General features: G+C 35.3%; 1 protein-coding gene across 17 annotated transcripts in view; it reads right to left on the bottom strand.

Annotated features, from left to right (window-relative positions):
• Positions 1-470: 470 nt before the first annotated feature.
• REPS1 (RALBP1 associated Eps domain containing 1) overlaps positions 471-12,231 on the bottom strand; it is a 64,951-nt gene continuing 53,190 nt past the window's right edge. For 11 of the 17 annotated variants that reach the window (XM_038176545.2, XM_038176537.2, XM_038176538.2 and 8 more), the window contains 8 exons: positions 9,841-9,913; positions 7,485-7,603; positions 6,682-6,746; positions 5,211-5,396; positions 4,291-4,386; positions 3,610-3,758; positions 2,881-2,986; positions 471-1,821 (listed from right to left, as the gene is read on the bottom strand). In XM_038176545.2, the coding sequence (XP_038032473.1) occupies positions 1,753-1,821; positions 2,881-2,986; positions 3,610-3,758; positions 4,291-4,386; positions 5,211-5,396; positions 6,682-6,746; positions 7,485-7,603; positions 9,841-9,913 (863 nt within the window). In that variant the 3' untranslated portion in view covers positions 471-1,752. The remainder of the gene's footprint in view (positions 1,822-2,880; positions 2,987-3,609; positions 3,759-4,290; positions 4,387-5,210; positions 5,397-6,681; positions 6,747-7,484; positions 7,604-9,840; positions 9,914-12,231) is intronic. The other 6 variants (XM_038176539.2, XM_038176542.2, XM_038176547.2 and 3 more) reach the window with 4 other exon arrangements.

The raw sequence follows: 12,231 nt of genomic DNA, 5'->3' as shown, positions 1-12,231 counted from the left end.
CAGCATATCCAGCAGAAAAATCTGACTTGAGCTGTCCTCTTGTAACAGAATCAAATATTAAGAGAATTTCATTTAAGCATAAAAGTGAGACAGTGAAGATAAGTATTGCTAACAGGCAATCCATTTAGTTTTAATTCTGAAAAGTACTCTCAAAGAAATCAACTGGAAATGCAGACTAAAGAACTGTACAATTCTTCCACCCAAGTCAGTACCAGCATTTACTTTTTAAAAGTTACAGCTACATTTAATTTGCTCACAGGAGGATACAAAAGGAGCATAGCCACAGATTACCAAGAGAATTTAATCACTTCTGACCAACAGCTAAAAAAAATTGAAGAAAACGGTCAAGGGAGTACCAACTATTTCTTGTACATGCCACAAAATTACAAAAAGTTTTCTGAACACCTGTAATAATCCCCTCCCCCTATTTGAATGAGTTTCAATTCCCAGGTAAAGATGAATCAACAAAATTAAAATATTGTGCTGTTTTATTGGTGTAAAAATCACACAATTGCTAGTTCTGATTCTGCAGAGATACATCCATGCAGTTAAACATCTATGATCCCACAGCCAGAAGAAGCCATTAAATAGAATATCTGCTGTTAGTCAGCAATTAATGCAAATTTACATATGAGATCAAAAGGTGTGTATCATACAATATACAACAAATCCTAATACAGTACATCAACCTGAATAGCAGGATACACTCGGGGAACTCTGTTAATAGTGAAGCCTGTCTATATGCCAGAGAAATAAGGCCTGGAAACAAGATGACAGAAGGTACCCCAGAATTCCTAAGAAGCAAACTGTTCTTTTTTTTTTTTTTTTTTTAGATTTATTTATTTTTTGCTGGGAATTAGAAGTTCACAGAGGTATTGACACATTACTTGACAATACATTTTGTTATAGTGAAGACTGGTGGATGTGATCTGTTATTAAAAGGTAATGTGTGAAACATGCAATTACAGGTGGTGCTTAGGAAATGTGCAATTATGTTGGGGATTTACACCCAACTCTTCACAAAAAAAGAGGACTGAAAAAGGTCTGTTGGAGAGACTACCAATTGTACCATAAGTCTTTATGTGCATGCGGCTGAATCAGGGTCATGGATGGATAAATGTAACAGCTGGCGATCTGTGGTTACATACTCTGCAATGTATGCAACAAACACAAACCCAAATCCGTTTGATATGGTGAACAGCCTGCAAGAACTCTGTCAACCTGTGTAAGTCGGTTTTATTGCAAAGGGGCAGGCTTTCTAGGATTGTGAACAACTTACAAATTGTGAAAGGCAGTTTGGGAGGTACTATTGGCTGATGACACATTATTAGATTTTCTCTTTTCTGGCACAATAAAATAAATGCCACAGCAAAAGAAGAGTTTACGTGCTTAAAGTCAACTGATAAGCAATCCTCTTCTGCACAGATGTTTCAACAGGGAAAAAAGGAAACCACTAAGAAGTTCCAGTTGGAAATTTTGGCGACAAACTTTGCAAACTCAAGTTCAACAAAAATCACGGATGCCCACAGAAAACGATGTAAGAGGCAGTGTCACATTCAAGGAAAAAGGTTTTTTTTTTTTCTGTACTGAAATTAAAATACTTAAATACAAAAGTGGACAAATTGACAAAAGAGAACCACAACATTTAATGTAGAATAGAGTGCACTGAGCTAGATGCATGGATCTTTAAATAGGATCTTGAAACCAATACCCCTTTCAAAATTAGTAAATTCACAGTTAACGGCAGTAGGCTTAGAGGTGAGAGAAAGGTCGAAGTTGTTCCAGTTGGACTTCCAGGGAGATTCTCTCTTCAAGAACATCCTACAAAAGAAATATTTTCTACTGACTGTCCACAGAGAATTAACATTAAGTTTCCTCATGTGACCAAAGCTGCTAAATGTCAGCTTCAGTTTTGAAGAACTAATATTCAGATCTCCTCTAAAAACGTGGAGAGCTTTTCCCATAATCTGAATAGAAGGCTAGATAGTTAGTACACAAGCAAAGAATCAGTACTTTGCTCAAAAGCGTGGCTACTTAGTATTTCTCCACTTCTTTCAAGTCACCCAAAACTATGAAGTTAAAACTACCTGCAAATCTAACATTTTCAAATAAAGTATAAAATGCTTTTTTTTTTTAAGACGAGAAACTGACAATTTTCCCTCTCTTACCTGACTTATGCAGCTTTACTCTCTTTAAGACAGTAACAAACGACAATTACACTTAATCTTTTTTTTTTTTTAAACTGCCTATCTTCCAGTCTAGACAGTACCACTTCATGTTTACATTAAGTTTGATTATCTTGGTAATTAAAATTAGATGTAAGGTAAGAAGGATGGCAAAAGATGCTAAGAAAAATGGTGCCATGGTGCCTACAGACAAATTCAAAAAGATAACAGCTGACCTAGATAAATGGATGGCTGCAGCTCTTCTTATTGAGCTGCAAGCTTTGTATCCCATATATGTATGCATATATTTGCTTAGAAAATATTATTTTAATAAGACTAAGGTTTGCTTTTTCCTTCAGAAGAAAGCAAGCCACTTAATCTGCTTTTCTCAATACTGTTTTCAAAGTATCTGATGACCACAACAGCTACCCTAGATTATATTAACTTAAGGTTTCTGCAATTTTTGTGGAGTCAAAAGCAAATAAATGCATTGAAAAACATATTTAGTACTAACTAGTGTCCTCTGTAATTTCAAAAATTCTATCAAAACTAGGTATATTCTGTGATCTATAAAAACAACTAAATATTTTATGCTGATATCTTCTACTCCTTTCCCATCTATTAATCATTGGTTTGCAGAAATGCCAACTACTGTGCATCACTGACATCTTGCCTTCTTGTGATTTTTTGTTTTAAATAAAGATTACTATATTACCTTTAGTTGCTGCTGAAGTTCACTATTCAATCTGGCCAAAACAGTGTTGGTTTCCTTGTTACGTCTGATTGATGCCTGAATTGCCTTCTTGTCCTTCCCAACAGATCTGAAAATATATTAGTAGTATTTTAAGTCATTTCATACTTAACTGAATACTTCATTTACACTTCTAAACAATGAACAGAATACTCTTTTCAGAATTTTGAACTTGGTGTAGTGTTAATTTCCCCTCTTTTGCCTGGTTCAATTAATCTTGTTTGTGCAGAAGTCACATATACTTGGTTTCAAGGAAACAGCAAGAAGCACATTTTAGAAACTTCTCATAACTACTTTTCCGAAGTCCCAACATACAGTAGCATCACATTCATTCATCTCAAAGAGACTGATGTAATAGCCTACTTTTGTGCTAGGGACAGAAAGACTAGATTTTGGACTGTTAATAGTAACTATTACTTAAAATGAAGTAATGCATCTTAATACTTCCACCACTTGTTTCCAACATACTCGCAGAAGTTAGGGGTTCACACTCCAAAATTCAAGATCTCTACAAGGTCTCCCAGTAAGCAGGGGCTTTGAGATGATCTCATAAAATCAAAACTCCTTAAGCTGTTACATAAATCTAATTCAAACACATTGAAGTTGCTTGCAGTTCCTAGAACAGAAAGTGTGTATTGCTGTTTAAATGTAAACTTCCCAATAACAGATGTATTTATACACTTCTTGGGTTACCTAGGAATAGATGGCTGTGAAGCAAGAACAGCAGCTATGACACCTGTTTTCTGTGTATGTTCCTCAGCTTCAGGTCTTAGCTCATCTTCTGATTTTAATCTTCTACGAATAGGCTTTGGTGGTGGAGCAAGTGGGGTAGTGCCTTTACCCTGAAGGGGAAAACACAGCCTATTAATTCTCAGAAACCGCTTTTTAACTTTGATTTATGACATGCTAATTTGTGTTACATACTTCTAGAACCAGTTACTTGGCTAACTGAATTAACAATCACGTTTTCTGATGGACATATAACTGCATCTTCCTATTGTATAGATAAAAAAAAAAAATAAGAACTCTAGCTGACAACTGCAAATACACGAGTGCACCCTTTCCTTTCCCTCTAACAATTATGTTTTTATACCATAAAAGAGCTACCGTTACAAAGATTTTCATGAAAAACTTTGTTCTATTTCAAGCATTTGAACACTTGCAAGTATCTTAATTTTCTGCTGTCTCGAGAGTGATGCTAATCATGAACACCTTATGATGCAGTAATTCATCATATATGTGCCTATTTCAAGCAAATAATGGGTCTAATAAAATTGGGTTAAGTGCATAAAGTTGGTGTAATAAATCAAAACAAGCGTGAAATTTCATATATATCAGACAAGTGTGCTCTCCTTCCAATTTTATATTGCATACCGCACTAGTGGGGACATTAGCAGATGATTTCTCTTCGACTCTTCCATCTGCTTTGGCAACTCTAAGAGAACTTGCAGAATCAGAGGGCTTTTCGACCTAAAGGGATATTAAACTACATTTAGAAAATTAATGCTTAACAAGCACTTGATTCAGCAACAACTGGAATAAACAGAAGTATGCTGTGTTTCTTGTATAAGAACACTGTTAACGTTTCAATTAATAGTTGAAGTTGTCTTTAGAGACATAGGCTGGAATACAGTAAAAATATGTGCTTTGGAGCAAAACCATCTAAAACTATCTTGGTCACATTATTCTGACCTGGAAGCAGCTCACAAAAAAGGCACGCAGTCAGGAAACCTCAGCTTTTTAGCTGTCCTATGTCATGCAGTAGGAAATGAGGCTCTGTATACATCTCAATCTATTGTAGAAATATCGTAAAGCTCTATTCACTTCAGCTGTTTGTCCAATGATATTGAACAAAACCGAATTACTGGGGTTTCAGAAGATGTTTAAAATACTTGATAGTTATTTCATTTACTAAGACCTACTGTCTACTTTAAAACTTACTATTTGGTACGTCATTTGGAAGGCTGGCAAGAATAAGCAGAAGAGAGGTTTTGCTTGTGCTATGTCTTAAATGTACAAATAATTATGTTTGTGCCCATATATGCTAATAATTACCAAATCTTTTGAATTACAACGAAGAATTGAGAGGAAAGCAAGTTCTTCTGCCTAGGTGTTTGGTGTTTAAAGAAGCACAGCCACCCATAATATAAGCGCTTTCTAGCAAGGGACAGGCATCACACAACTACAAAAAAAAACAACAAACAACCACTGGTTCAAACAGCAAAAGTAGGTTTTAACAAAACCTCCTAAACTGTTGGTGGCATTAAACAATTGACATTTTCATTCCCACTCACCTGCAAGACTTCTGAATGTGTTTCAATTTCATCTTCTTCCTCCTTGTTTACAGCTGATGCAGCAAACACCTCAAATTGACTGAAGTCTGCAAAATTTGGCTGCTCTGGTATTTGTTGAGGTGAGGTACTGGTATGAGCTATTAGGCCTTCAGCATCTACTGGGCGATGCACATGAGGACCTGCACCCTGCAATAAAGGAACAAAAATACTTAGTAACAATGCTCTTAACAGTTACCCAATGCTTAACAGTTACTTGATGCAGACTCTTGCCAAACAACAGTTTGTGACAGAATATTAAGTATTACTTGCTTTTTCAATCAAAGATTTATGTCCTGTCAGTAGAACAAAGTGCATCTTGTCTAAAACACAAACAGACCACTCTGTGTGGTTAGGAAAACAGAAACAGCTAACGGAAAAGGAAGCTCAGTCCTGTGGATGAGACCAAAGATGCGTGGTAGGACTATCTAGACTCACTGGACAGCACATATATTTCAGTTAGACATCTTAATCTAGTTCCTATAGGGGGAAAAAAAACATGATGATGTGATCAAACTCTGTGGAATGTCTGTCATCGTACCCTCTTTCCTTCCTGATAATTTCTGAATCAACTGGCTCACTTCAAGAAGTTTGATGAAAACAGAAAGCCAAGCAGGAAATGGATGTTACACATATTTCAATAAAGGAAAACACTGTACCACCAATTCAGACATTGCTGCCTATCAGAGAAAGCATACAGGAGAGCACTATTAAATATTTCCGCTGCAAAATCAGTTTCAAACGAAATAGAAAAACAGGGTAACTACAAGGCCTTATTTCTGTTGTTTGTGGTCTTCTACATATGGCTCAAAAATAATTGCTGCTGAAAAACAACTCAAAAGAGATTCTACCTGTCCCATGTCAGATCTGCAGAACAGTTGAATGATTCAGCTGTTTGAGACAAAAAGAATTTGTGCATAATTTTCTACCAAATCAGCTAAATGAACTGACTCAGATTGAGACTGTAAAAATGACCAAGTTTATGACAAGGGAAGTAGTGGAAACATGCCTTTTGGAGCAGACATGTTCTGTTAAAAACTGTTACTGGGTCAGGGTCATGGATGTAAACAGAAGCGTTTATTTTGCAGAACTGTAGAAGATCTCCCAATGGCTATACAGGCACAGGTAAAGAAGCGTGAAAGTGTAACATTTCTCTCTTTATTACAACTCAGAGCTCCAAAGCTGTTCAGTTCTTCTTCTTCTACTTGAATTCTTTCACATAGTCCCACCAGAAGCAATTATTTATTCAGGAAAGGCGAACATTTGGCTGTAAGTTTGACCTTTCACATCATTCACACCGCAGTGGTTTCAAAAAAGATCAGCTATTACTGCTCATTTTAGAGGGAAGTTAAAATTCAGAGTTAGATAAAAATAGTACTAAATAGTACTGTCCAGTACATCAGGTTAGAGTATGACTTTTCAAAAGGGACATCACCTGCGAAGGCTGTGGTCTTGGAGGCACTGCGGGAGGATAGGCAACAACTCCAGCCTGTTGCTGTCCTGTAAGAGGAATCGCATTTAGCTAAGTTTGTTACTTTTCAAATTACACGGTATCTAATTTTTTGACTGGTCAAAAAATGAAGAAATACAAACTTTGCCTACATATAAATCAGTCATTTAGAACCACTACTGTAATGTCAACTTTCAAATTTGCAAATAAAAAAAAACAAGGAATCGGAGCACGTGTCTTGTCCTCTGCTCCCGTTCAAAGTATTCAGTCATACTTTCCTGATCTGCTTTTTCTTTTACTCCCATTATATACTGTTAACATTTCCCCCTTTTTTGTGATCCCAAGCTGAAATGTACTGACAAATCGTAAGTACAATAAGAACTCTTAACAACAGTACAAAAAATGACCTTTAATCATTTCATTGAGACACTTAACACTCATCTTTAACATATCCATTACGAAAATAACTCCTCTTGAAAATTTACTGGCATAAGCTATCCACTGCACATGGATAAACTACCGAAATGTTATTTCCAGACTTCACTTCTCACATTTGTCCAAAGGGCTACAATGGCATCACTTCTATGATTCAAATTTAGTCTTAAGTTACTTGTTTAAGCAAAGCGTTGTACAGATCTCAATACAAGCTAAGAGTAGCAATATTTTCAGCTTTTTCATTCAGAAGCAGTGTTTTAAAAACTTATTCTAAATCCCTCTTCAGAGGAAAAACGAAGAAATGGTCTGCATCAGAAGTACGTGCTAAAAAATAAAATATACTAGGTATTGACCTGGGGTAACTGAAAAGGATCTGTTCATATCTAAAGATGACGATCGAGAATGAGAAGGATGAGGCCTTGGCGGGGGTGGTGGTGGCGCGGTGTTATCTGGAGACGTTCCTGAATGTGATCTGCAAAACATAAAGCTGCCTAAAATCACTTTAGAGCCACAACAAAACTAAAATTCAAAATTTATTCTAAACATTTAATTAACAAGTAAAGGTTGACAGATGAAAAAGAGCCTGATGATTACCATTGATTTTGAAGAGTGCAAAATCAGTTTTAAACTTCTACTATCCTTTGATTTCAAGATTGTTTCTCTATTTATACTTAAATCTCCATTTTATAGATTATTCTTATATTACTACTAGTAATTTATCTTTAGGAAACCAATAGTTTCTCATAAACAACCCAAATGATGATAGTTCAGGAGTACAGAATCTTAAATATGGTAATTTCATCCAGGTGGTAGTCACTTTGATTTTCAAAGTATGTAAAATGTACTCAACATCCTAATTAAACTTAAGTTTAATGTCTTTGAAGAAGAGTATGTTTCTGTTGGATCTGCCTGCAGATATATAAGGTTTAAGGAGCATCACAGCATACAAGATTCTAGTTCTTTGCTAGAGATTTTCCCAATCTCTACACTTGGTAGCATCTTCAGAAATTTTAACTTATTCTTAGGTATGATCACCATCTAGTGGATGTATGTTGCAAGTTCATCAAACACGGAGTTTAGAAAGGCATAAGGAACTTGAGTGGGATACTGGGATTTATTGCATACAATATTTTTGTGCAGCTTCCATTTAAAAACAGTTTGCTTAAACTTCCTTGCTCCATCTTGAGCAAGACAGATTTATTAAATCCCTCATATGATACAGCTACAATTTTATTCAACTCACATGTAAGCGATAAAATCTTTTATGAATGACTGACTTCTGAAACATTTTTCTCTAAGTGAGATAGAACTAGGAGAGGAAACAGGTACTGGAGGTTCCCATAGGTTTCATACAAAACTTGAAATTCCTGATCATATTAGGTCAGGCAGAAAATCAAGTTATCTCAATAGAAAAAAATGCTTTCTTAACGTACTCTCCAGAAGGATACTTCTGTGAATTTTCTGTGAATTGTGTAAACTTCCAGACAATGAAGTCTGAAGAAAATGAAGAATTAAGGGCACAAGTAGGATAAAAAGAAGGGAGAGAGGTTTTCAAACACTCCTGACACACAGTGTCACGTAAGTATCATTACCGGACACAGCCTTTGTTTTACTTTTTGAAAATACAAAAAGTACTCTAGACTTAGGGTAGCATTAAGGACAATGTCATCTTTATAGATAAAGTTGCAATTGGTATAAAAGTATAAATGGAAGGAAGTAGAACTGGGAGTGGACATGGCCAGATTTGTCAGTTCTAGATCGAAAATACCCGTGCCAGAAAGTGGCAGCTCATCAGAAAGCTCCACTCATCTACACAAATCAGCAAGAGAACCCAATCCAAAATCAGAGATGAAAAGAACGTGGAAAACAAACAACAAGCCATCATCTTGATAGTGTAAAAATATACAAAAGCAGGATAGAGTCCATTTTCCCCATTAAGTAACAATGGGGTAGAAAAGTTTTCAAGCTGCTGTACTGAAAGGTAACTGCAAATCTTTCTTTGGTACTGAAGTCACTCCAATTATTTTTGTTTTGAAACTCACCTCTGAAATGGATTGTATGGTGTTTAATGGCATAGCTGGTTTTTATCCTATTCAGGCACAGATTTAATGGGGACAATTAGCACCAGCTGGTACAGCACATTCTCTTATGACATACAATGCAGTTGCTGGTTATATGATTGCATAACTTCACCCCGCCCCTTAATTTGTGTTGGGCCTGTACCTGGCTTTCATTTTATAGAAGCCCATTATCAAAACAGATTAAGTTACTGCCAGGATTTAAAAAAACAAACAAACAAACAAACCTCTTGCAGTACATAATCACAAGGTTCTTCTCCATTAATGCCTAATGGATATCTTTAAAGATACCAAAAATTGGTTTCAAGCAACATTATGATCACCTGTGTTTACATTCCCTTGTATTTAAGGAGAAAGTATTTTCAAGATTTCAGACTGCACCTGGCTAATCCCAAACAACTCTTTAGATTGCACCTTTTTTTTTTTTTTTTAAAATTTGTGCTTTCCACATTAACATGAACAGCATACATTTTAATATGTTAAAATACAGACTGCTTCCACATTTCTGACTACTGAAGTAATAGTTTATCTGGCTGCCACTTCATAAGCAAGCTGTCAAAAAAAACAACACAGAAGCTCAGAACAGGCTTCTTTAATCAATTCTTATTTTTTTAGTCGTTACTCTACTGACCGTTGCCGCGTTACACTGCTTCCAATTTGCTCTGGATCTGAAGTATAGGAGTCCGAACTGCTGTAACCATCTGCTGGTAAAAGGAAGTACAAAGTTTCATATTCATTTTGCACAATCAATGTATGCCAACAGATACAGATAATAAATTGTATTTAAAATATTAAATGTAAATTTCCCGAGCATAGCTCTAAAACAACTTGACATTCCAACACTATAACAATTTAGCCAACAGAAGTAAAGGACACCCAGAAAAATGAACAAGTAGAACATGAGATTGTAAAAGCATCGAAAGTCTGTCACTGATCTTAGAAGTCAGGCAAAGCAAAAGATATGTACAGTACACAGAAAAACTATATAGTTTTGTTACTACTGTAACTTCTGTACCTTCAAGGCTAGTAGTCAGCTCTGTTTTGGACTAAATATCTATATTATATATAGATATATTTATATACATACATATATATATATATTTATTTTTAACTGTTCATCTTTTGGTTAAGCCTACCTATAAAAATGAAAGATTCTATTACAGTATCGTTCAGACAGTTTTCTTAAGCTCACCCTTAGCCTTAAAAGCTGTCTAAAGCCAACTATTCTCATCAGAGATTAGTCTCACCAAAATCACAAAATTGGCATAGAATGAATGTTGACAGAAAAATGGCTGTCAAAGATTAATTTGGGATGATTCCAGAACACCTGGTGAAGCACAATGTAGGGTGGGTAAACAACAGGAAAAAATGTGACTCACACAATCAGCTACCAGTAAAGAGAAAATTCTACATAAGACTATAATAATTTTTCTGGATTACTTAGTCTCAAACAATTACTTTAACGTCTGAGGACAATGAAGTTTTCAAAAGTGTCAAGATGTATGGAATGAACCCAGACATGAGAATCCTGCACAGCTAACTTTCCTGTTCATTAAGGCACCTTCTTACCTATTCCTTTTTTTCTTGAAATTGGAGGTACACTGATCTAGTGAAATTGGCTTGACACCTTCACCATGCACAGCAAATTGAATAATACCTTATTTCACCTTAATTTCATATTAGAAGTTATTTTGAATGAGGTCTAAAGAAAATTAAAAAAAAAAAACCTAGATACACAGTCTTAAAAAAAACAGAATTTGTGGCTATGTGATGGTATTTAAGTTTCCAAGGATCAACTGAGAAAATTAAGCTTAAAGCAAAAGTCATGGAGACAGTTCATGGAGAAAGTGATCTTTCTCCAGACATCTCTACTAGTGTATATATTTTTTGAGCCATTCACGTAATATAACCTACTAAAATATGTGTAATCAATCCCACTTCTAAGGAGGGAAGAGCAAGACCTTCTGGACCAAAAAGTTTTACACCATTTCAATATGAAACTACTGGGTTTCCACTTCTAGTATAAGGAGTATTTTTGAAGTGATTTCAAAGCTATTTGGAGTAAAAAAAAATTAATAGTTACATAATGCAAAGGATTAGTCACTCAGCAAATGTAATCTTCACATATTGGCTAGTCCTAACTCATGTACCTGAACACAATCTTAAATAGAAGGGAATCCTTTGTGAGCATGACCAGTTACTTAAGTATGATAATGAGGTAAAGTTCCTATCAGGAATGATACAGGGACTTCTGCAGTGTTATTTTTCTCAAGAGTGGTTTCTGCTCTTCCATGCTAGTAGTGCAAGTTAGTCTCCAGCTTTGCTGGTATTTCATTATGAAGGGAGTTAATTTAGACTATCTTTCCCTTCTGACTGCAGTATTCCATTATCTTGTTTACGCAATTTAACAGGATTTTAAAATAACATTCACAAACTTGTCCTTTATGACATACTGAAGTAGTATGTTGCTTTAAAGTTAAAACAAACTGTGAAAACAGTAATTATTTTTGCTGCTTTTATTTTTACTTGCATAGCAACAGTTTCAACACTGTGGGTGCCAGGCAATCAGATGAATTAGTTTCTCCAGTTATCACTAAGCTTTTTTATTCTCTTCTACTTTGTTCCAAAACACTTCACTTGCAAAGAAAAATAACAGTGCAGTGTCTATGCCTAATGACTTTTCTTATATCATGCAATAGAGAAGCTTTTCCTTGCTTCCTGGATTAAGTTTGAGGTGCTCTTTACAAACTAATCACTTCTACGCTAAATTACTCTTGATGCAATAACTGAAAAATTGAGACAAAATAGAACTCTCTCAATACCAAGCTGATGCTCATAAATCTTCATCGATTTCTCAACTTCAAATACTATTTTAATATCTTGATCCTCGAACAGCAGAATAAGTGAAGTAAAACAACTAATGTTCATTTAAATTTTGATCAATAAACCACTGAAAAATCTGTACTCTTCTGTACAATGCTGGAAAACAAATGTAAACCTAGCAACAGAATATTCTTATTTA

This window comes from Anas platyrhynchos, chromosome 3 (assembly GCF_047663525.1).
Source record: "Anas platyrhynchos isolate ZD024472 breed Pekin duck chromosome 3, IASCAAS_PekinDuck_T2T, whole genome shotgun sequence".
Taxonomy (NCBI): domain Eukaryota; kingdom Metazoa; phylum Chordata; class Aves; order Anseriformes; family Anatidae; genus Anas; species Anas platyrhynchos.
The sequence above is the reverse complement of the archived record's forward strand: the minus strand, read 5'-3'. Positions and strand labels throughout refer to the sequence as shown.